The sequence below is a fragment of the Tursiops truncatus genome, chromosome 1 (genome assembly GCF_011762595.2).
Source record: "Tursiops truncatus isolate mTurTru1 chromosome 1, mTurTru1.mat.Y, whole genome shotgun sequence".
Classification (NCBI taxonomy): Eukaryota; Metazoa; Chordata; class Mammalia; order Artiodactyla; family Delphinidae; genus Tursiops; species Tursiops truncatus.
The window spans coordinates 150734979-150761573 of NC_047034.1; the positions used below are offsets into that span (position 1 = coordinate 150734979).

Sequence of the window (26595 nt, forward strand, 5' to 3'; positions counted from 1 at the left end):
TTACTGTCATTATTTGTTTTGATGCTCAAATTGCCCCAGATGTAGCCAGTGGAAGCCCCTTGAAGTTGTCTCATGTGTCCTTTTGACATGGCCCCATCATTGTTTTCTGACCAGTGTGTTCCAGGTTCATCTTCCCTATCCCAGTCCATACCCAATGAATTGTGATTAATTGTGTAAAGATCTACTCCTAACCATCTCAAGATTGTGCTCCTCCAGGACAAGAATCATGTTGGGTTTTTTCACCTTAGATAATTGGCAAGCCTTGACACTTAGCATTTTCTAAATTTTCAATGAAAAATTTAGCTGAAATTTACTGATGTGGTCAAATTAATTAATATAATTTGAATTGCCACTTCCTGGGCTCCGGAAGGAAGAGAGATTGCTTCCTTCCTCCTCAGCTACATGAGAGAATGTGTGCAGAGAAGACCCCTAAGACTAGAATCATGCCTGGCTCTGCCACTCTTAACTTCTCTGAGGCTTGCTTTCCTTACTTGTCAAAGGAGAGGATAATGTCTGCCTTCACAAGATTATGAAGGCCACATGAAATTACAAGTGTACGAGAATTTTGTCTAAGTATTGTTGGTTAAGAGAGTAATTCCGTCAACCTTAGTAGCATCAAAATGTGTTGGAGAATATTCCCATCTCTCATCTTTCTCTGAAGTAGGACAGACATTAAATTACTTAATTATTTGTATGTGGAAAAATAAGAAAAGATTGTGTTTAAATGACAAACTCAATGTCACACCATAAGGGACAGAACTAGAATTAGATCCCTGGTCCCCTGACATCAACTCAATTTTTTTCCAACTAGGATAATTAAGTTAGAATGTGGCAGGACAGGGCTTCCTGATAGGGAAAACTTCAAAATCCTGGAATCCCTCAGGATAGCTTAAGAAATCCATTATTAAGAAGCTTTTAAATTAGTATGAAGCTTAATCTCACTGCTGGCTACTCATACATGAACAGCATGCCCTGATTTTTCAGAACTGTTAAATATAATTGGTTCGTTTCTTCTGTCTGTATCTTTCAGGCCAGAGAGAGCAACCCCTTTGCCAGTTGGTGTCATGGACTTTTATTTCTAGCCTTAAGGGAAAAAAGAAGAAAAACTGTTTTCTGACACTCAGAAAGCCAATTAAAGCCCTGTTCAGTTCTTCTTTTACATCTGTTGACTTTCTTATTATACAGACATGTGCTGGGTACCAACTAAGATCTCAGCACCTTACCATGTGACGCTAGGAATTCCAAAGTAAATCACTTTCCTCACTGCTCAGCTCAGATTCCGTGTTTGTTACTGGAGGTATATGGGGCAGTCTTGGGGTTTATACTAATCAGGTTAAACATTTGGCATGTTCAGTTACTCAGTCCTAAGTGTGGAACAGGTAGAGAGTTGGATTGGAGTTTTTTCTAGGCAAATGTGTTGGAAAAAGAAGGGCAAGGAAGTGATATAATATAATTATAGATCAGTGGTTCTCAAACCTTTTGGTATCAGGAAACCTTTATATCCTTAACCCAAAAGAGCTTTCATTTTGTGGGTTATCTATATCACTATATTATAAATTAAAACTTAGAACTTTTTAAGACATAAGAATATACAGGCACGCATTCCATTAGCTGTCAGAGTGATATCACACTTGTAGCATCCTGAAAACTCTACTGTGAGAGAATGAGAATGAAAAATGCAAATAATGTTTTAGCATCATGAAAATAATTTTCATCTCATAGACCTTCAAAAGGATTTCAAGAACCCCCAGAGATTCCCAGACTGTAGTTGGAAAACTACTAACCATATAACATTTTATTGATAAAAATGTGTCCTATATGTGTCGATTACATTGGTTGGTTAATTTGTTATTTGGTTATCTATGTTAATTAGTTATTTATGTTATTAGTTGTTTAATTGTGTTATCAAATATTTTCTATCCTTCTTGATTGTTTTTCACATACTTGACTTATCAATTACTGAGAGAAATGTGTTAAAATATCCACTGCATAATTATGGATTTTTCTGTTTCTGCTTTTACTTATTTAAACTTTTGCTTTTATATTTTGTATTATTAGGTACATATAAATTTAAGGTTATTATAGCTTCCTTTTGAATTGACTATTTTTTGCTATAATTATCATTTATTTATAAGTAATTTTAATTCATTTCATTTCCACTTTAACTGGAGTTTTTTTTAATTGAAATATAGTTGATGTATAATATTATGTTAATTTCAGGTGAACTACGTGGTGATTTAACATTTGCAGACATTAGGAAACAATGACCATGATAAGTCTAGCCACCATCTTTCCCCATACAAAGTTATTACAGCATTATTGACCATATTTCTTATGCGTGCGTGACATCCCCGTGGCTTATTTTATAACTGAGGTTTTGTGCCTCTTAAGCCCCTTCACCTGTTTTGCCACACCCTCCGCTGCCCTCCCATCTCTCAGTCACTAGTTTGCTGTCTGCATCTATGAGTCTGTTTTTGTTTTCTTTTGTTTGTTTTGTTTAAATTCCATATATAAGTGAGATCGTACAGTATTTGTCTTTCTCTGATTTATTTCACTTAGCATAATACCTTCTAGATTCATCCATGTTGTCACACATGGCAAGATTTCATTTTTTTTTTTATGGCTGAGTAAATATTCCATTGCACGTATATACCACATTTTCTTAAGCCATTCATCTGTCAGAGGACTTAGGTTGCTTCCATATTGTGTCTACTGTAAACAATAATACAGTGAACATTGGTGTGCACATGCCTTTAGAATTAGTGTTGTTGTTTTCTTTGGGTAAATACCCAGAAGTGAAATTACTGGATCATATGGCAGTTCTATTTTTAATTTTTTGAAGAACCTCCATGCTGTTTTCCATAATGGCTGCACCAATTTACATTCCCACCAACAGTGAATGAGGGTTCTCTTTTCTCCACATCCTTGCCAACACCTGTTATTTGTTCTCTTATGGGTAATAGCCATTCTGACAAATGTGGGTGGTATCTCATTGTGGTTTTGATTTGCATTGCCCTGATGATTAGTGATGTTGAGCATCTTTCCATGTGATATTTCTTTGGAAAAATATCTATTCAGGTCCTCTACCCATTTGTTAATTGGGTTATTTTTTGTTATTTTTTAATTTTTATTTATTTATTTATTTATGGCTGTGTTGGGTCTTCGTTTCTGTGCGAGGGCTTTCTCTACTTGCGGCAAGTGGGGGCCACTCTTCATCGCGGTGCGCGGGCCTCTCACTATCGCGGCCTCTCTTGTTGCGGAGCACAGGCTCCAGATGCGCAGGCTCAGTAATTGTGGCTCAGGCCTAGTTGCTCCGCGGCGTGTGGGATCTTCGCAGACCAGGGCTCGAACCCATGTCCCCTGTATTGGCAGGCAGATTCTCAACCACTGCACCACCAGGGAAGCCCCGGTTGTTTTTTTGATGTTGAGTTGTATGAGTTATTTGTATATTTTGGATGTTAACCCCTTATTGGATATATCATTTGCAAATATCTTCTCCCATTCAGTAGACTGCCTTTTCATTTTGGTGATATGAATTGACTGTTTTCTCTTGAGGAAATGTCCCTTTTAGTCTAGTCATACTTCTTGTATTAGGACTGTCTTGTCTGATATTAATATAGCCACTTGCACTTTCTTTGGTTAATGTTCACAGGGTGTATATTTTTCCATCTGTTCGTTTTTATCTTCCTGTGTCATCATATTTTAAGTTTTCTTATTTCAATGCCATCTTATAAACAGATATAATTGGGTTCGGTGAGGGGTGGGGCTTTGGTCTTGTATGTTAATTTTTTCTTATTGTTTTATTCAAACCATTTGTATTTAATGTAATTATTTATTTGGGTTTAAGTCTACCATTTTGCATTTTGCTTTTTGTTTTCTCTTTGCCTAAGTTCTCCCTCATTTCTTTGTTCCTCCTTTCTTGCCTTCTTTTGGATTAATCGAGTGTGTTTTATTATTCCATTCCTCTCTCCCTAGCTTTTAGTGATACATTCTTGTTATAATTTTTTAACTAGTTAGAATTATACATCCTGGACTTATTAAAGTTAATCTTAAATAAGCACTCTAGCCACTCCCCAAATAATGCAAAGTTCTTAGCAAATTTTGGCTCCATTTACCCTCCCACTTCCATCCTTTCTGCTATTGCTTTCATATAATTTACTAATACAGTTGACCTTTGAACGATGCGCAGATTAGGGGCACCACCCCCTTGTACAGTCAAATCTGTATGTAACTTCACAGTCAGCCCTGCTTATCCGTGGTTCCACATCTATGGATTTAACCAACGGTGGATCATGCAGTACTGTAGTACATGTTTGTTGAAAAAAGTCTGCATACAAATGGATACACACAGTTCAAACCCTTGTTTTTCAGGGGTCAACTATACGTATATTATAAACCCTACAAGCCATTTTTAAAATTCTTTTTCTAAATTGTCAATATTCTCTTGTATCTATCCACATATTTACCCTTTCTTATGCTCTTCCTTCCTTCCTGCAGTTGTATTTTTTCCATCTGTGATTACTTTCCTTCATCCTGAAGAACTTCATTTTTATTTCCTGTAGTTTAGGTCTGTTAGTGACAAATTCTCTCAGCTTTGATTTTTCTGAAACAGTTATTTCACCTTCATTTTATTAAAAAATTTTAATTGAATGAAAGATTCTTTAAATTCTGTAGTGCTTTACAATTTTCAAAAGTTTCACACAGATGATTTTTTATAATTGCATTGTAACCCTGTTTCTTCCCCCTACCCCTATATTGCCCCTCCCCTCCCTTACTGGTAATCACTAGTTTGTTCTCTATATCTGTGAGTCTGCTTCTTTTTTTGTTTCATTCACTAGGTTGTTGTATTTTTTAGATTCCACATATAAGTGATATCATACAGTATTTGTCTTTCTCTGTCTGACTTATTTCACGTAGCATAATGCTCTCCAGGTCTATCCATGTTGCTGCAAATGGCAAAAATTTCACTTTTTTATGGCGGAGTAGTATTCTTTTCTATATATATATGGAATATATATATATCTATCAATATATATCAATATATATATACCACATATATATACCACATATATATATACCACATATATATATACCACATATATATATATATACATATATACACCACATCTTCTTTATCTGTTCATCTGTTGACAGACACTTAGATTGTTTCCATACTATTTCACCTTCATTTTTGAAGGATATTTTCACTAAGCATAGAACTCTAGGTTGGCAATTTATATATTTTGTCCCTTGAAAACTATCATTTAAAACTATCACTTCTGGGCTTCCCTGGTGGCGCAGTGGTTGAGAGTCCACCTGCCGATGCAGGGGACATGGGTTCATGCCCCGGTCCAGGAAGATCCCACATGCTGTGGAGTGGCTAGGCCTGTGAGCCATGGCCACTGAGCCTGCGCATCCGGAGCCTGTGCTCTGCAACGGGAGAGGCCACAACAGTGAGAGGCCTGCGTATCTCAAAAAAAAAAAAAACAAAAAACTCTTGCTTCTTACTTTCATAGTTTCTATTAAAAAGTCAATTGCTTCTGTAAGAGTAATCCTTTTCTCTCTAACTGCTTTTAAAAATTTATCTTTGTCTTTCATTTCACTTGTATTTTATGTATTTTATTTTCAGCCATTTAACAGTGATGTGTTTTGGTATATTTTGGGGTGTTTTTTTTTTTTGTATTATTGCTGCTTGTGGATTGCTGAGCTCTTTTTTCATTAGTCTTCAAATATTGCTTTTACCTCATTCTCTCTGTCTTCTCTCACTGGGATTATAGTTACTCATATTTTGGATCTACTGACTGTGTCCACGTGTCTCTATTGCTCTAACCTGTTTTTTCCATATTTTTGCTTCATTTTGCATGTTTTCTATTGATTTTTCTTCAAATTCAGTAATTCTTCTGCTGGGTCTTGTCTGCCCTTAAATCTATCCAATGAGTTCTTAATTTTTAATATTGTATCTTTTATTCTAGTGTGTCCATTTAATTTTTTATATAGGTTCCAGTTTTCTGTGAGTATTACTTATCTTTTCTTACATTTTGTTCATCTTTTCCTCTACTTTTTAAAACCATATTAATTATGGTTATCTTAAAGTCTGCTTCATTATCTGGATCATACATGAGTCTTCTATTGTCTGTATTTTTCTTGATTACCAGTCACATTGTTCTGCCTCTTTTTATGTCATGTGTATATACATACACGCACGCACACGCATGCACACACACTGGATATTTTATATAAAAGAACTGTTGAGACTCCAGCTGATATTTTCCATCAGAAAGAATTCTTCCTTTCCTCTTTCCTTTAGGCTAATAGGATAAGGGCCTGATCCCCTCAGTCTAATCATGGATTGAGCTAGTTCAGATCTGAATTGTACCTATGGTTCATATCCGTGTTCCTTGCACCTGGTCCCTCTTGGGCTCTCGACTGAGAACCTAATGGGTCTCCATCTTCATAGTCCTGAAAAACTGCAAGAGATTGTCCTACCCTTGAGAGGTTTGGGGCTTGGTTCTTTGACCCTTCAGTCCTTACAATTTCAAAATATGGCATTTATCTTGAAGAGGAGATCAGCTGTGCTAGAGGTAGACCTCCTCCTTCTAGTGGAACCTTGTCTCCTGAAATCACAAGATTATAGCAGTTTTCACTCTGCCTTTTTAGAAGCTCTCAGCCTAGCTTTGCAACTCCAGTGTGCAGGCTCAGAACTCAGCAAATGTCCCTTGGGAAAAACTGGCCACACAGATGGAACTCCTCAAGTTCCAATCTGTCACAGAGCCTCTCTGATTTTTCTTTCCTCCAGTGGAGCTCCTCTGCACAGGCCAAGCCTGACTGTCGGTTCATGCCCAAATTTGGCAGATGTCCTCAGGAAAGTAAACAGTGTCAGCTACTCCAGGAGCCCTCTCCACCCAGGTCTGAAATTCCAGTTCATCTAATCCTCACGATTTTTACAACAATGCAATGTCTTTTAAAGATAATTTATCTGACTTTTTCTAGTTGCTGCATCAGCAATGTTACATTGTCATGATCTATAACATCCTACCTGGAAGCACAAGAAATACCATCTTCTACCTACCCACTGTAATTAGTTTATTAACTTGTCTCCCTAGTTCTATTCTTGTCCCCTCCCAGAACAGCCAGAGTGCTCCTTTTAAGTACACCCAGTCACACCCTGCTCAGAACCCTCCAGTGGCTTCCCTTTAGACTTAAAATAAGTTTGGATTCGTTTTCATGGCCTACAAAATCCCACACAATCTTATTACTACTCCCTTTCTAACCTTATCTCCCACCACTCTCCCCTTCGCTCACTCAATTCCAGCTATACTGACCTCCTTTCCATTTCTCAAACACGTTAACATGTTTCCATCTCAGAATCTTTGCATTTGTTATATACCCTCTACTTGGATCTTCCTCAGATCTTCATAAGGCTTTGCCTTTATTTCATTTGGGAGCTCTGTGCAAACGTCACCTCCTCAAAGAGGACTTTCCTCACCCCTCTGTCTCCTTACCTTGCTTTAGTTTTAATCATAGCACTTACCTAACATTATACTGTATACTTACTTGCCTATTTTCTGTCTCCCCCGACTAGGAGGTAAGTTCCATGAGAATGGAAACTATGTTATGTTCACTGTTCTACCCCAGTGCTTAGATTAGTGCATAGCCTGTAGTAAGCGCTTAATAACTTTGTGGAATGAATTAGATACCCCTTACCATGAAAAATTCTCAATTAAGGAGAAGAAGAATGATTGGAGTAAAACTGAAAGTACTCTAACATAGGTGTCTACAGAATGTTTTGGAGTAAGTGGAATACTGATGGAGTTGGGACATAGTCAGACAAGGCCTCAGTAAGGAGGTGGCCCTGGAGCTGAGTGTTGAAAACTGAGTACTAATGTATGTCTGACCAGGAAGAATAGAGAACTCAACATATATGAACGAATTGGTGTTCAGAAAACAGAGGAGCTAGAACATGGGGGTGGGTGATAGGAAATGACATCAGACATAACTGGAGAGCAAGGCAGGGGCAGAGTCACAAAAGTCTTTGGATATCAGAATAAAGAATTTGGACTTTACCTTAAAGGTAATATGGAGCAAAGATTTTTAAGGTAAGGAAATATGCAATCAAATGTATATATTTCCATGTGTTTCACTACTCCTCGCTGCAATAATCACACTAAAACTTTAAGTAGATTGATATAGAAAATCCCTGATTTGGTTGTCAGGGCCCAGTTTCAAAACATAAGTCCTTATCCCAACTCACTGTATAACCTAGGGAAGGCATCATTTCCTCTTCTGGGCCTCAGATCTTCATTCTTAGCAGGAGAAGATTGTAGGTGAGATCCATTCCATCTCTGAGCCTGTGTTTATATGCTTTAACTAGATTCCTTGGGGAGAACAGTTTAATTTTTTCTGCATCTGCCAGAAATAATTAAAACTTCCAATTCTGGCCGATCAAAATTCAGTTCTCCTCTGAGATTTTCTACCATTTAGGTCAGATGCCAAGAAACTAGCTTCCTGGGATAAAACTATCCAAGCAGAAGTAGCAAGTCTTTTTTTCCCTCTGGCTGGGATGGGAATGCAAGTGGGAAGAGGGGGTGTTAGAATGAGTCTTTTTCTTGCAGTTGTGATTCCAAAGAATCCCTATCCTGCATCCGAGGCGAACACTGAGAAGCCTGGCATCCACAGCAACACCAAAACTGCCTTGGAGCCTCAACCAGGGCAGAGGGGGCGTAAACCAGGAAAGAAGCGGGGCCGGACACCCAAGCCCCTAATTCCCCATCCCATCTCTACCCCATCCAAGTCAGCCGAACCTTTGAAATTCCCAAAGAAGAGGGGTCCCAAACCTGGCAGTAAGGTAGGTAAAAATGTGGGTTTGCCAGCACGGGATAAATGGTTATGAAGGGGTAACTCATCCATATCCATCCATCTTAGAAAGGGATGTGTCTGGCCCTGTTCTCCCCCTTGTATATGCTTTTAAGAAGAATCTCCTATATTGTCATCCCTACGTTAGCTTACTTACCTGGGAGTTGGTAATGTTGCAGATAAGATTGTATGGATAAGAAACAAATTTTTACTTTGTAAGTTACATTCATGGGAATTCTGGTCTAATATCTTCCATAGATGGAAGGCCCTGCTCCTAATTGTTTTTAACCTACCCAGAGTGGATGCCCAGGTATGTGAACAGAAAGAGAAAAGTGACTCTGTAAATGTATTTATTTTTCTGTCCCTGTACCTTCTTTTAAAAAAAAGAAAAGAAGAAGAAAGAAAGAAAATTATTGAATATTTACTAAGTATCAGGCTCTGCACCTGACACCACTATATATCACATGATCTTCACAAAACCCTTGGAGATGAGTAGTGTTAATGTTATTAAATAGTCAAATAAGTTGAGACTTAAAGATGTGAAATGACTTCGCTATGGTCACATAGCTAATAAGTGGCAAAGGCTACAGAGATGGGTCTCCAGATCTTCTAGTTCTAAGGTCACTGCTGCCCTACCACACATTCACTCTCTCACATTTCCTGAGGGAGGTTAACACTTACCTCTGGTGTAGGAAAAGACTGCTTGGTCGAGCTTCACTGAGCACTGTTACTGAAAGTATCACCTTTTAGTCATGACCAGTTCTCCATGTGTATCTTCCCTAGGGAAACCATTGATATGAAACCTACTCAGCTGCTTCTCTAGGGCTTCCTTTGGCATCACCTTCTTTCTCCACTCACTTCTTAGCTATCAGGGAATTTCTCTGCAACTCCCTCCCAAACTAGACTACCTGAGTTCCAGTTTAGAAATGATACCCAGTTCTCCCTAGGCATTCCTTTCTAATTTCATAAGTTCCTCCCTAGGTTTGGTTGGGTGGGTGGGTTTGTTTTGTTTATTAGCTCCAGCTGACCTCAGTCCTTCTCGAATATAAGCTCTTCAAGGTCAGGAATCTAGTCTTTTTTTCTCTTTTTCTTCTGCAGTGCCCTATATCCCAATCTCTTGGGAAATGTTCGGTATATGCAAGATGGATGGATGTATGCATGCATGGATGGATGGATGGATGGATTTTAGCGATGATGTTCCAGTTGAGATTATCTCTTATTTATTGGTTTTGAATTCTTGATGTCACATCCTAATCCTTCTATGTAACACATAATGCTCCTGATCTATTACCACTAACCCCAAACCCAGGGGTTCATTTTTGTGTCCATTACGGTCTTCTCATTCTCATGTTGTGGAGGAGAGGCTGAAGGCTCTAAAGATTCCAAGGCCAGGGAAGTCATGCTTTTGACGATGTGAAGGCACCTTGACAGATTAAAAACAGAGAAAACTTGTCTCTGAGGTTCCAAAGACAGAACCACAACCAATGAGCAGAAACTCAAGCAGACAGACTTTGTCTCAACATAAAAGGAACAGTTAAATCTATTTCAAAATGCAAGTAGTGATCTCCCATCACTAGAGGTATTTCATCAGGTACCAGGTGACTACTGGGAGGGATGTTTTCAAGGAGTGGAAAGTAGAAGTGTTAGATGGATAGTTGGATTAAGTAACCTTTAAGATCCTTCAAAACCTAAGAACTATGATTCTCTGATTGCCTCAGCTCTGCTTTCTCAGGAAGTCCTAACATAGTAGCCCAAGTCCTCTTTCTTTCCAGTCCTCCTGGTAGCAGTAATTCTCATCTAATACTGTACTTCATGGCATGGCATTTGACTCCCTAATTCCCTTTCCTGTCCTTTTGCCTATTCCTGTAAGTGTATATGCCTTTACTTAACCCATGATATAACCCTCATGTTCATTTTTGAAGCAAAGTGGTCTTGTGACAAGAGCATAGACTTTGAGGCCAGACAAACTTAGATTTATATCTCATCTCCAATTGTTACCACCTGTGTGACTTTGGGAAAGCTTTGAGTACGGCCATGAGCCCCAGTTTTCTCACCAGTAAAATGGAGTTGCGTTAATATATGAATAGATATAATACATGTAAATGCACCTATCTCAAATAGTAATAAAGCTTTACATCTTTCTGCTTTTTTCTACAATATTTGGGAACCTAACTCACCAGGTTTGTTTCTTCAGGGACCCCATGAAGTCCTACCACCAACTCAATGAAGTTGAACTGGTATTTCCTTTCTTCCCTGACTCATTGCTTATTTGGATTTTTACTTGTGGCAATATCAAAAAATGAGAGGAAACATCCATATCCTGTGTGTGTGTTGAATGTTCTGTAAGAGTTTGCATGATTGCTTTCACAAGCAGGGCCATCCTAGAAGTCAGTCAGGTTTATACAGCTCCCACAGTGGACCCTACATGTGACATTCAGTAGGAAGGGATTTCTGGATCTCAGAAATGGTTATGTTTTCCTTGCATTCAGAAAGGCTTTTAGAAAACTGTTTCTTGGAAAAATCCTTCTGAGATCTCTCTCCCCCAGAGACTGCCTGGACCAGCATAGAGGAGATACTAGATTCTTCTCAAATCATTTTTATTACTTCCCCCATTATTGGTATTCTATACTGTATGCTTCATTGAAAGACATTTATTGACACTTATCATATGCCGAGTACCATGTAGGAATGGTAAACAGAATCAGACCCTCAAGGAGCGCCAGGCTAATAGGGGACACCAGTATGTAAATATATATTGACAATACACTGTGATAAATGCAACAATACAAAGTACAGAAATAGCACAAAAGAGACAGTAAAGCTTATCCAGAAAAGCTTCCTGGATAAACAGATATTTATAAGGAAAAAAAAAAAAAGAAAGGGTATTCCAGGCAAAAGGGATGGTTTATTATTGTCAAGGCAAGGACCAGGTAAAACTGCAGGTTTTGAGAGAACTACTATAGTTAGAGATTACTGGAGTATAAGGTTTAAGATAAGAAATGACAGGTAATAAGCTGAAGAGGTAGGCAGGGGAAAGTAGTTTGTGGAGTTAGGGGAAGGGAGGTTTCCATTTTTCAACAGAGGGAAACAAACTAATATCAAAGTTGACTTAAGCCACAGCATTTTTTTTCCTTTTTTTTTTGCTTTTTTCTGTCTAACTAATAAAGAACCTGGACTTCAGATGATAATATTGAATACAGTAGAAAAGATAGTGAATTAAGCTGTGGCTATACAGAAACCCAGAATCTTATACATATTTATTAAACATCTACTGTATTTGCAGCTTTGGGCAAGACGCTGTGTGGAAAAAAATATATATCATATGATATCCCTTATAGGTGGAATCTGAAAAAATGTTACAAATGAACTTAGTTGTAACACTTTTAGGAAACAGACACACAGACATAGAAAACAAACTTATGGTTACCAAAGGGGGAAGTGCAGGGAGAGGTAAATTAGGAGCTTGAGATTACCAGATACACACGACTATATATAAGATAGGTAAACAACAGGGTCCTACTGTATAGCACAGGGAACTATATTCAATATCTTGTAATAACCTGTAATGGAAAAGAAACTGAAAAAGAATACACATATATAAGTATATAACTGAATCACTTTGCTGTACACCAGAAACTAACACAACATTGTAAATCAACTATATATCAACTGTAAAAAAAAAAAAGATTAAAACAGTCCCATCCACAAATGTATTTCAGTTTCATGCGTGAATTAAGTACTAAGAATAGAGGAATGAGAAGACAAGTTACCTATCATGGGTAGAAACTTTTCCCCATCCATTTTGACAGAGGAAACCTCGGACTTTGCTGAACCCACCACCCACCTCACCAACAACCAGCACCCCTGAACCGGATACCAGCACTGTACCCCAAGATGCTGCCACCATCCCCAGCTCAGCCATGCAGGCCCCCACAGGTAAGAGCAGATCACAGTATTAGCTGCAACAAGCCCCAGGCCCCAGTGTCTATATTTTCTCTTTTACTGTACCGATAATTAGCCCCCTATCCATTTATAAATCTAAACAGAATCTTAAAAAGAAATTTTTTTAACTTTGAAATAACTTCAGAGAAACCTCCATTCTGTCAAAACAATCAAAGAAACTTGGGTAGATGTTCTGTGAACTCAGCGTTGGGGATCTGGGGCACGGGGGTGGGGTGGACATGGGGCCAGCACCAGGAGCTTCCTGGCCCAGTTTATAATTATACCCATCCTTTCCAGTTTGGGGTGCTCCCTCTTTAGTGATCCCTTCCAGAACCCTTCCAGCACAATAATAATTCTGCCACCACTCATATATGTATGACACTGCTCTGTTTTTTTTTTTTAATGTCATTGATGGTGGCAAATCTTGGTGCTGTGAAAGTATTTCAGTGCTCGTTTGATTCAAAGCAAAATCTGGTAACTAAAGTGGGTGCGTAACCACCTGGTTGTGCGTATCTGTTCCCATTTCGTAAACTATATATGGAGGTAACTCTAAAAGAGCTACCCCTTTAGAATAGATAAACATAGATATACAGCCTCCCTGTGGGGTAACTAAAAAGAACAATACTCATTTTTTATGTCTAAATTAAGATACATATGTGAAACCTTACTTTTGTTACTCTGCAGATACTCCATCTTCTTAGGGAAATCTAAGCAATTGGAATGATCCCCATGGAAGTTAGGGTAGTCTTTTTCTTAGGAGTTGAATTTGTCTCCACCCAAATCCTAGAATGTTAGCACTTGAAGGGAAGGCCAGCTATAGTTTCCTCCCCAAATAACCTTTGGAAAACAACAGAGCCTGCAGTGGCATTTATGTCCAGCTCTAGTCAGGGTACTATCATGTGATTTCTCCAAATGTATCTTATGCATCTAGCCCCAGCTAGTTACTGGGTTTGCTTAGTCCAAAAGTGGCATTAGATTAGTGAACAAAGCTTAGGAGCTTTGACCCTAAGCTCCATGGAAGAGGAAGTAAAGATAGATGAACACCTTGGTGAAGATACTGATTACATTTTTCAGCCTCATGACACGCCCCCTAGGTGCCTGCATACCTGCTTGGTTTACTCCATATCCTTCTAAATATCACTTAGGTGCCTGGATGCCTTTTTAACAAAATCTAGAAGATTCATAGCAGTGGGAGCTTCATGACTGTGCCTCACTTTTCGGTTTAAATGATGTAGACCATCTCTTCTGGCAGTCTCGAAGCTGACAATCCCTCCCTTGGTCTGAATCTCATAGCCTAGGAAAAGTGGCAGCTTGACTTTGTATCCCTGTTTCCTGTTCTTGGCCAGGCTATCGCAGTCCTGACTGATCGCTGTTTCACCACCCCAGTTGGACCTTTGCTCTTTCTGTGTGACCTTGATGTCACTTCCTTTTCTGAGCCTCAGTTTCCACACCTATACAACGATACGATTAGTCCAAGTTACCTTTATAGACCCTTCAAATGTTAACAATAAAAGCTATTATAGGGACTTCCCTGGTGGCGCAGTGGTTAAGAATCTGCCTGCAAAGGCAGGGGACATGGGTTCGAGCCCTGGTCCGGGAAGATCCCACATGCTGGGGAGCAACTAATCCCGTGCGCCACAACTACTGAGCCTGCGCACCTAGAACCCATTGCCCCGCAGCAAGAAAAGCCACTGCAATGAGAAGCCCATGCACTGCAATGAAAAGTAGTCCCTGCTCACCGCAACTAGAGAAAGCCCACGTGCAGCCACAAAGACCCAATGCAGCCAAAAATTAATTAATTTTTTTTAAAAGCATCATAGATTGAAAGCTGTGTGCTACACTATATCCTTTATTACCAACCTTTTGGGGTTCTTTTAACTGCACAACACTTTTTAAGAGTTATTTTGATCAGAGCTATATACATGCTAATAGCCTAAAGGAACAATAGGCCTACAAGAATTATTACAAAAACAAGACGAACAGTCCCCTCTATACCCCTGTCATTTACTTCTCACCAAAGGCAATCACTTTTAATTTAGCTGATTCTTTTATTTATCTCCATATATGTAAGTGGAATGTTTATATTGCTTTTTTTTTCTTTTTTTTAGCTTGAGGCATTTTCAACTGACAACACACTTTAACTCTTCCTTTTCATTTTTTTTTTTTGGCAACCCAGGATTTAACTCTTCATCTCCTTACCCGTTAACCCACCCACACATGCTTGTGTATCTTAATACTATGATATTATAATTGTAATTAGATTGAAATTCATTCATTTGTATTGTAACTTGTTATAGGCTATTCTCAGTTGAACTGTAGAGTACTATGATTACTTTTCCTTTATTGTACAAAATTTTGTTTTAGAGTCAATCTTGATTTCTTTGTTATGTGTTTATTTTGCTATATACTTATTAACTCAGCCTTAAACTCTCTTACTGCCATATACATCTCTCTTTATGTTCAAGCACGTTTTATATTCTATCCATTTCAAACTCTAAAAGAAATCTCTGCTGGAGCCTTCTGAGTTCCTTGACAACCTCTTCACCTCTCTTTTGTGTTATCCCCAGTTTGCTCCTTCCCACATCTTTATTTTCCCATGTAATCTTTCTTAAATTTATATCTTTCGTTTTGTGTGAAACCTGTTTATTCCCTTTGAAGCTTCTCTTCATCCCCATTATTCTGAAATTTCACCTAGGATGTATTTTTACCTACCATGTGGACACATAGTGTGCCTATTCCATTATTTGATTTCTTGAAACTTTCTTAAGTTCATCAATGATTTTCTCCCACTTTTTCTCTATTCACTGTTCCTGGCATACATGTTATTCAGATGTTGAACCTCCTGAAGTCGTCCTCTATATTCTTGACCCTCTTTATTCTTATTCCTATTCTCTTTGTCTTTTTGCTCAACTTTCTTCAAGGTTTCCTCAACTCTGTCCTCTAAACTTTGTATTGAGTTTCTTGTTCCTGGCATTTTGCTTGTAAAAGTGTCATTATTTATTACTCTAGTGGCATTTTCCAAAGGGTATTTGGTAGAAAACCAGTCCTGCAAAATGCTCTGCATAAAGGGATTTTATATACATTTAGGAATTTGGTCACATACATTTAGGAAAACCTTACACTCTGCTTACCCACTCTTGGATGTTTGCATCGGCTATGAAGAACTCTTTTTTGTTTTCTGAACTTTTTACTAGACTGTTTTTTTTAAGTACAGGAGGTACAGAGCTTTCCCGTATACCCCTTGCTCCCACACATGCATGGCCTTCTCCATTACCAACATCCCCCACCAGAGCAGTATGTTTGTTTCAATTGATGAACCTGCACTGACACATCATTATCACCCAAGGTCCATAGTTTACCTTAGAGTTCTCTCTTGGTGTTATACTTTCTATGGATTTTGACAAATATATAATGACATGTATCCACCATGATAGGATCCTACAAAATAATTTAACTGCCCTAAAAATCCTTTTTGCTCTGCCTATTCATTCTTTCCTCCCCACTAATCTCTGGCAACTAGTGACCTTTTTACTGTCTTTATAATTTTGCCTTTTCCAGAATGTCATAAAGTTGAAATCATTCAGTATGTAGTCTTTTCAGATTGGCCTTTTCACTTAGCAATATACATTTAAATTTCCTCTGTGCCTTTTCATGGCTTGATAGTTCTTTTTTTTTTTTTTTTTAGTGCTAAATAACAACATACCATTGTCTGGCTATACCAATAGTTTATCCGTTCACCTACTGAAGGACATCTTGGTTGTTTCCAAGTTTTGGCAACTATGAATTACGCTGCTATAAACATTCATGTGCAGGTTTTAGTGAAAACATAAGTTTTCACTTCCTTTGGGTAAATACCAAGGAACGCGATTTCTGGATCACATAGTAAGAGTATATTTGGTTATGTAAGAAATTGTCAAACTGCCTTCAAAGTGGCTATATCATTTTGCGTTCCAACCAGCAGTGAATGAGCGTTCATTTGTTGCTCCACATTCTCGCCAGCATTTGATGGTGTCAGTGTTCTGGATTTGGGCCAGAACAAATAGGTGTATAGTAGTATTTCATTGTTGTTTTAATTTGCATATCTCTAATGACATGTAGAGTAGAGCATCTTTTCATATACTTATTTTCCAGTTGTGTATCTTCTTTGGTGAGGTGTCTATTAACAACTTTGGCACATATTTTAATCAGGTTGTTTGTTTTCTTATTGCTGAGTTTTAAGAGTTCTTTGTGTATTTGGATAACAGTCCTTTATCAGATCTGTCTTTTGCAAATAATTTCTCCCAATCTGTAGCTTATCTTCTCACTCTCTTGACATTGGCTTTCACAGAGCAGAAGGTTTTAATTTTAATGAGTCCAGCCTATCAATTATTTCTTTCAGGGATCCTGCCTTTGGTGTTATATCTGAAGTCACTGGCATACCCAAGGTCATCTTGGTTTTCTCCTATATTATCTTCTAGGAGTTTTATAGTTTTGAATTTTACATTTAGGTCTGTGATCTATTTTGAGTTAATTTTTGTGAGGGGTGCAAAGTCTATGTCTAGGTTCCTTTTTTTGCACGTGGCTATCCAGTTGTTTCAGTACTATTTGTTGAAAAGACTGTCTTTGCTCCATTGTATTGCCTTTGCTCCTTTGTCAAAGATCAGTTGACTGTATTTGTGTGGGACTATTTCTGCGCTCTCTATTCTGTTCCATTGATTTAGCTATTCTTTTTACCAATACCGTACTCTCTTGAAGTTGGGTAGTGTCAGTCCTCCAACTTTGTTCTTTCCCTTCAATATTGTGTTGGCTCTTCAGGGTTTTTCCCTCTCCATATAAACATTAGAATCAGTTTGTTGATAGCCACAAAATAACTTGCTGGGATTTTGATTGGGATTGCCTTGAATCTATAGATAAAGTTGGGAAGAATGGACATCTTGGCAGTATTTTCTTATCCATGAACATGGGGATATCTCTCCATTTATTTAGTTCTTTCTTGATTTCGTTTATCAGAGTTTTGTAGTTTTGTAGTTTCCTTCATATAAATCTTGTACGTATTTTGTTAGATTTATACCTAAGTATTTTATTTTTGAAGGTGCTAAGGTAAATGGTATTGTTTTTAATTTCAAATTCCACCTATTCATTGCTGTTATATATGAAAGTGATTGACTTTTGTGTATTCACCTTATACTCTGCAGTCTTGCTGTAACTGCTTATTAGTTCCAGGAATTTTCTTTTGTCAGTGCTTTTGCATTCTCTACATAGACAATCATGTCTTCTAACAGATAAAGGGGGTTTTATTTCTTCCTTCCCAAACTGTACACCTTTCATTTCCTTTTCTTGTCTTATTACATTAGTTAGGACTTCTAGTACAATGTGGAAAACTCGTGGTAAGAGAGAACATCCTTACCTTGTTCCTGATCTTAGTGGGAAAGCTTCTAGTTTCTCACCATTAAGTATGATGTTAGCTGTAGGGTTTTTGTTGATGTTATTTATGAAGTTGAGGAAGTTTCCCTCTCTTCCTAGTTTTCTGAGAGTTTCCATCATGAATGGGTCTTTGATTCTGTCAAATGTTTTTTTCTGCATCTATTGGTATCATGTGATATTTCTTCTTTAGTTTGTTGATGTGATGGATTACATTGATTTTCAAATGTTGAATCAGTTTTACATACCTGGGTTAAACTCCATTTGGTTGTAGTGTATAATTCTTTTTATATATTGTCGAATTCAATTTGCTCGTATTTTGTTAAGGATTTTTGCATGTATGTTCATGAGAGATATTGGTCTCTAATTTTCTTTTCTTGTGAAGTCATTGTCTGGTTTTGGTATTAGGGTAATGCTGGCCTCATAAAATGAGTTAAGAAGTATTTTCTCTGCTTCTGTTTTCTGAAAGAGATTAGAGAGAATTGGTAAAATGCATTTTTAAATGTTTGGTAGAATTCTAGTGAATCCATCTGAGCCAGATGCTTTCTGTTTTGGAAGGTGATTAATTACTGATTCAGGTTCTTTAATAAATATAGGTCTATTCAGATTGTCTTTTTCTTTTTGTGTGAGTTTTGGTAGATTGTGTCTTTCACCAAATTGGTCCATTTCATCTAGATTATCAAATTTGTCAGCATAGAATTATTCATAGTATTCTTTATATTACCCTTTTAATGACCGTGGACCTGTAGTGATCCATGTAGTGATCCATCTCTTTCATGTCTGATATTAGTAATTTGTGTCATCTCTCTTTTTTCTTATTAGCATGTCTAAAGGCTGATCAATTTTATTGATCTTTTCAAGGAAGCAGCTTTCCTTGATTTTTCTCTGTTGACTTCCTGTTTTCAATTTCATTGATTTGTGCTCTAATTTTTATTATTTCTTTTATTATGCTTACTTTGGATTTAATTTGCTCTTCTTTTTCAAATTTCCTGAAGTGGAAGCTTAGATTATTGACTTTAGATCTTTCTTCTTTTTTTTTTTTTTTATTTATTTATTTTTATTTTTGCTGTGCTGGGTCTTCGTTTCTGTGCGAGGGCTTTCTCTAGTTGTGGCAAGCGAGGGCCACTCTTCATCGCGGTGCACGGGCCTCTCACTATCGCGGCCTCTCTTGTTGCGGAGCACAGGCTCCAGACGCGCAGGCTCAGTAGTTGTGGCTCACGGGCCCAGCTGCTCCGCGGCATGTGGGATCCTCCCAGACCAGGGCTCGAACCCGTGTCCCCTGCATTAGCAGGCAGATTCTCAACCGCTGCGCCACCAGGGAAGCCCGATCTTTCTTCTTTTATAGCGTATGCATTCAATGCTATAAATTTCCCTCGATTCACTGCTTTGGCTGTATCCCACAAATTTTGATAAGTTATAGTTTCATTTTCATTTAGCTCAAAATATTTTTAAATTTCTCTTGAGATTTCTTCTTTGACCCATGTGTTATTTAGAAATGTGTTGTTTAAGCTCCAAGTATTTAGGGATTTTTCACTTATCTTTCTGTTACTGATTTCTGGTTTTATTCCATTGTGGTCTAAGAACAGACATATTATATGATTTCTGCTCTTTTAAATTTGTTAAGGTGTATTTTATGGCCCAGAATGTGGTCCATCTTGGTGTATGTTCCATGTGAGCTTGAGAAGAATGTGTGTTCTGCTGTTGTTGGGTTAAGTAGCCTCTAATACCAATTATATCCAGTTTATTGATGGTGCTATTGAGTTTAACAGTGTCCTTACTGCCTGCTGAATCTGTCCATTTCTGATAGAGGGATGTTGAAGTGTCCACCTGTAATAGTGGATTCACCTGTTTCTCCTTGCAGTTCTATCAATTTTTGCCTCCTGTATTTTGATACTCTGTTGTTAGGTGCATACACAGTAAGGACTGACATGTCTTCTTAGATATTTGACCTTTATATCATGTAATGCCCCTCTTTATCTGTGATAACTTTCCTTGCTCTGAAATCTGCTCTGTCTGAAATTAATACAGCTACTCCCACTTTCCTGTGATTAGTGTTAGCATGGCATATCTTTCTCCATCCCTTTACTTTTAATCTATATGTGTCTTTATATTTAAAGTGGGTTTCTTATAAACAACATAGAGTTGGGTCTTGTTTTTTGATCCAGTTTGAAAATCTCTTTCTTTTAACTAGTTTATTTAGACCATTGACATCTAAAATGATTATTGATGTAGTTGGATAAATATCTACCATAATTGTTACAGTTTTCTATTTTTTTGCCTTTGTAATTTGTTCCTATTTTTGTCTTCCACTCTTTTTCTGCCTTTTGTGGTTTTAACTGAGCATTTTATATGATTCCACTTTTTCTCCTTTCTTAGCATATCAGTTATATTTCTTCTTTTACTTTTTTAAATGATTACCCTTGAGTTTGCAAATAACATTATAACTAATCCAAGTCTGTTTTCAAATAACACTATACCACTTCACAGATATAATAAGAATCCTAATTCCTCCTGTCCATCCTTTGTATGATTAGTGTCATTCATTGCACTTAGACATGAGTATGTATAAGCATGTACATATATATATACATAAGCATACACAAATACATCATTACTATTTTTATTTTGAACAAACTGTCATCTGTTAGATCAGTTAAGAATGAGGGGACTTCCCTGGCGGTCCAGTGGTTAAGACTTCACCTTCCAGTGCAGAGGGTGCAGGTTCAATACCTGGTTGGGGGTCTAAGATCCCACATGCCTTGTGGCCAAAAAACCAAAACATAAAACAGAAGCAATATTGTAACAAATTCAATAAAAACTTTAAAAATGGTCCATGTCAAAAAAAAAATTAAAAAAAAAAATAATAAGTTCTTATTTTGCCTTCACCTATTCTGTCTCTGATGCTCTTTTCTTTGTGTAGAGCCAAGTTTCTGACCTATGTTATTTTCCTTCTCTCTAAGGAATTCCTTTAACATTTCTTGCAGGGCAGATCTACAAGCAACAAACTCCATCAGTTTTTCTTTGTCTGAGAAAGTTGTTTTGTTTTGTTTATAAATTTATTTATTTATTTGTTTTTGGCTGTGTTGGGTCTTCGTTGCCATGCACGGGCTTTCTGTAGTTGCGGTGAGCAAGGGCTACTCTTCGTTGCGTTGTGAGGGCTTCTCATTGCGGTGGCTTCTCTTGTTGCAGAGCATGGGCTCTAGGCGCATCACTGTGCCACCAGGGAAGTCCCTGAGAAAGTTTGTGTTTCTCCTTCACTTTAATTTTTCGAGGGATAGAATTCTAAGTGGGTGGGTATTTTCTCTCAACACTTTAAATATTTCACTCCCTTCTCTTCTTGCTCACATGGTTTCTAAGGATGTAATTTTTTATTGTTGCTCCTCTATAGGTAAGTTGGTTTTTTCCTCTGAAATCGTTCAAGATTTTTTAGCTTTGATTTTCTGCATTTTTGAATGTAATATGCCTACATGTAGTTTTTTTGTGTCATTTATCCTGTTTGGTGTTCTCTGACCTTCCTAATCTGTGCTTTGGTGTTTGACATTAATTTGGGGAAATTCTCTGTCATTATTGCTTCAAATATTTCTTCTATTCCTTTATTTCTTCTCCTTCTGGTATTCCCATTATGTGTATGTTACTCCTTTTGTAGTTGTCCCACAGTTCTTGGACACCCAGTCTATTCTGGGTGGAGGCTTTTTTTTCAGTCTTTTTTCTTTGCTGTTCAGTTTTGGAAGTTTCTATTGAGATGTCCTCAAGTTCAGTGATTCTTCCCTTGGCTGTGTCCAGTCCACTAATTAGCCCATCAAAGGCATTCTTCATTTCTGTTACAGTGTTTTTGATCTCTAGCATTGATTTTTTATTTTCTTAGAATTTCCATCTTTCTGCATACATTGTCCATCTGTTTTGCATGCTGTCTGCTTTATCTATTAGAACACTTAGCATATTAATCATAGTTGTTTTAAATTTTTAATCTAATAATTCCAGGGACTTCCCTGGTGGCGCAGTGGTTAAGAATCCGCCTGCCAATGCAGGGGACACGGGTTTGAGCCCTGATCTGGGAAGATCCCACATGCCGCGGAGCAGCTAAGCCTGTGTGCCACAATTACTGAGCCTGCGCTCTAGAGCCCATGAGCCACAACTACTGAGCCTGAGAGCCACAACTACTAAAGCCCGCGCGCCTAGAGCCCGTGCTCCACAACAAGAGAAGCCACCGCAATGAGAAGACCACACGCCGCAACTAGAGAAATCCCGTGCGCAGCAACGAAGACCCAACATAGCCATAAATAAATAAATAAATAAAAATTTTAAAAATAATAATAATTCCAACATCCCTGCCATGGCTGAGTCTGGTTCTGATGCTTGCTCTGTCTCTTCAAACTTCATTTTTTTGCCTTTTAGTTTACCTTATAAATAGGCCTTTAGTAATAATGGTAAGGTATGAGGGTAGGAGAAGTATTCTATAGTCCTATGATTAGGTCTCAGTCTTTCGGTGAGACTGTGCTCTTGGACTGTGAACTTTACCAGTGCTTCTTAGTCCCCCTCATGCCCCTTAGATGGGGCAGGATGGCTGGAGGGGGCTGCAGTTGGTTATTTCCCTTCCCCCAGGTAGATTAAGCTCTGATCAAATCCCAGCAGATTAAGTTCTGGTAAAATAATTTCTCCTGAGGGTAGGCCTTGTTAAGAAGGACAGAATGCTCTGGCATATTTTTAAATGGCTCCTTTTCCCCCCTCCCACTGCTGGAAGCATGAGGGCATTTTTCTCCGATATTCACTGTGAGAACCTGGTCGAGCTTCTGGAGGTAAAACTCACAAAAGTGTGGGACCACCGGCACCCCATGAGTGGATCCCCCCTGGAGTTTTTAACTCTTAGACTTGTTCACACAGAGCTTCCAGTAGGAACTCTATAGTTTAGATTTTCCTACCTCTGCACGAGTTCCTGTGGCAGTTTCTTTTTAGTAAATTGTGAGTCTCTGTGTTCACCGGTCTGTCTCTTGGTGGGGAGCAGCAGTTTGCCCTGTGACCTCAGTTCTCTGATGGATCTAAAAAGGATAGTTGATTTTGCAGGTTGTTCAGCTTTTTACTTGTTGTCAGGATGAAGTGGCTACTTCCAAGTTCCTTCCACGCTGACCCTTCTCTGAATCTTTTCTTCAGCCTCTAATTCTGATATCATGGATGCAGTAGAAAACCAAAACATGACAATATACAAAAATATCTTTATGACCTTAAGATTGGGAAGGATTTTTAAAATAAGACAATAAGCATAAATTAGAGAAAGTATGTAACCTTTATATTCCTGGAAAAGGTAATATCAGTATATTCGACTGTACTGTAATTAAAGCAGAGGCAGCTCATCTCTCTTCCACATTGCATCAGTTGAGGTGGTTCAGCTGGGGCTGTTGGGTCCACTTCCAAGATGATCCATCCATGCGGCTAACAAAATTGGTGCTGGCCGTTGGTTCTTCTCTCCACGGATGCCTCCAAAAGGTATCTTGGGCTTCCTCATCCCAGGGTGACTGGATTCCAAGAGCAAGTGTCTCAAGAAACAGGAAGTGGAGGCTACCATTTTCTTAAGGCTTGAGCCCCCAAATCAACAGAGCATCATTCCCATATCATATTCTATGGATCAAGCGGTCACAGAGCCCAGATTCAAGAGAAGGGGAGTAGACCCCACATCTTGCTGGGAGGAGGGTCAAAGAATTATGGACCATATTTTAAAACCACATCAGTCCACTTTCTGGACATAAGTTATTTACATTTTTACCACTTGGAAGATTTATTCTTCCCCTTGCAAGATTCCCCATTAAAGGTCTCATCCCTTACAACATTGGGCTCCAGATCTGGCATCTCATCATCTAAGTCAGATCCAGGTGCAAATGAGACCTCACAGGTGCAGTTTCTCAGATATAGCTCCTTGAGTGTATGTAGTTCTTCTCAGACCGAAGACCTGTGACCTAAAGAAACATGTTGTCTACTCCCCACATGCCCAGCATACGGTGATGGGGTAGGCATAGGATAACTTATAGATACATTCATTCAAAGGGGAAAAAACCCAGAGGCACATAACAGTCACTGGTTTATAGAAATTCTGAAATCCAGCTGGGCATATGTTGCCAATTCCTTAATTAGATCCAATACTACTTTCTGGGAGTTGTTTCCATGGCTCTTTGGTTTTGTCCTCTGAATCATCCTTCCTTTTCCATAGGAAATCTGAGATTGCCTTCTCAGTCTTCCTCCTGATTGTAAAAGGTTGGGGGTTCAAAGAATTCTTTCCATTTTGTACCATCTCTGCCCCTTTTAATCTGAGCTAGCAATGCTTCTGCCAGAATGATCCTCTTAGAAACTTGAGAATAGAAGCCTAAAAGGTCTTAAGAAGGCTGTCAGTGAGGGCTTAAAGGAAAGTGAGGAAAATCTTATTGGAAGATGGCGGACAGGAGACACCTGCTAGGTAGTGATGGAAAGTCTGGTAACACTGTCACCTGCAGTAACATGGAACTAGGAAATGTACCTGATGAACTCAGTGAAGTATAAGGAGATTTCCAGACAAAGTAATGAAGTGCCACCTGGCTTCTCACTGCCTATGATAAAAGTGTAAGATGAGAGAGATGAGCTTCAAAAACAAACATAGCAAATAAAAAAGTCCAGGACTCACAGTCTGGAAATGCTTCTCATTTCCAGTCTCTCCAGAAGGCAAATAGTTCTAAATTAAGAAAGGGTCAAATCCAGAATGGGACAATAAAAATCTTTCATTAAGATGTCAGAATGATTTAAGACTATGCTTCATAGTCTCTTTCAGACCAAAAGGCCCTCTAAAAATCGTAAGGGCAAGTCTCACAGATACTCTTCCTTAAATAGTAAGATTTTTACGGATCTTAAGGGCATTGTCTCACAGCAGCTATACAGGAAGCCCAAAGTAGAGAAGGTCTTATCTTCCAGAGATTTGTGATTGCGGCTTTTAGCTGATGAAGTAAATTTCAATAGTGTTCATAGAAAACCCCCCAAGTTTCATTCTGGTGGAAGCATTGCCACCTCAGACTAATAGCGCCAGAGATAGTGCAAAATAGACTAGTACAGAATCCTTTAGACCCCAACGTTTTACAGGCTTCTATTCAAGGCCCTTTCAGCTTCACTCACATTCTTTTTGTGGGCTTTTATGCTTCTTTCTGCTTCCAAGTCCCAAAGCCAATGTCATGTGTGTTGGACTTCTGTTACTGTAGCACCCTATATCTGATACCACATTCTGTTCCAGTAATCTTTTGCTACATAACAAACCACTACGAAACTTCATGGCTTAAAACAACAATGTGGGCAGTGCTGGGTGGCGACAGCTGGTCTCTCTTCCCTGCAGTGTCAGCAGTGGTGGCTTGACCCCGACTGGAGGATCCACTTCCACCACAGAGCTGACAGGTTGGCTCTGGCTGTTGGTTTCTCTCCATATGGACCTCGCCACATGTGGCTTTGCCTCCTCACATATGCCAGTTGGGTTCCAAGAGTGAACGTCCCAAGAAAGAAGAAGTGGAAACTGCCAGTTTCTTAAGGCCTGGGTCCAGAAACTGGCACAGTGTCATTTCCACCATAGTTTATTGGTCAGGTATCACAGAGATCAGTGGAAGGAATGTCAAGGAATCTGGGAACCACAGTCTTTGGAAGGTTTTATCCTTTGGCTTTTGTATTTCACCCTTTTAATCCATATAGAATTTTTTTTTAAATCATCACTGAACTGGTTATATTTTTTCCTTTTTATGTGCTTTAATTAAGTAAAATTTACATACAGTGAAATGTACATATCTTAATATACAATTTGATGAGTTTTAATTAATGTAAGCAGCCATGTAGCCACAGCCCCAGTCAAGATAAGAGTCATTTCCGCCACCCTGGACGTTGCCTCATGCTTCCTTACGGTCAGCCTTCACTCTCGCCTTTATTCTGATTTCTGTCACCATAGGTTGGACTTTACTGTTCCTGAAATTCATGTATAAATGGAATCAGATTGTGTGTACTATTTTGTATTTGGTTTCTTTCACTCAAAATAATGTTTTGAGAAGCATTCGTCAATAGTTCATTCTTTTTTAATGCCAAGTGGTATTCCAGTAAATAAATATACCACAATTTGTATATCTGTTCTCTTGTTGATGGACATTTGGGTTGGTTCTAGTTTGGGGCTATTATGACTAACCTGCTGTGAACATTTTAATAAGTGTCTTTTCACAGACATAATGTTTTCACTTATTTTCATTACTCTTTTCTCTTTGAGTTCCTCATTTTTATTTGTTTTGTTTTCAGTGAAAGAGTCATATTATGACATGGAAATTCTAACCATTTCTTAACAGGCTTCAGCCGGTTCTTCTTTTATTAAGTCTACCTTCACACCGACCTGCAGGGGCCCCTGCCCATTCTTGGGCCTTG

General features: G+C 38.4%; 1 protein-coding gene across 17 annotated transcripts in view; it reads left to right on the forward strand.

Moving 5' to 3' along the window:
* The window catches only part of SCMH1 (Scm polycomb group protein homolog 1), a 189845-nt gene that overhangs the window by 139292 nt on the left and 23958 nt on the right, over positions 1-26595 (forward strand). For 16 of the 17 annotated variants that reach the window (XM_033836969.2, XM_033836948.2, XM_033836984.2 and 13 more), the window contains 2 exons: positions 8613-8845; positions 12663-12789. The exons of the other annotated variant lie outside the window; for it this stretch is intronic. In XM_033836969.2, the coding sequence (XP_033692860.1) occupies positions 8613-8845; positions 12663-12789 (360 nt within the window). The remainder of the gene's footprint in view (positions 1-8612; positions 8846-12662; positions 12790-26595) is intronic. 17 annotated transcript variants of the gene reach the window in all.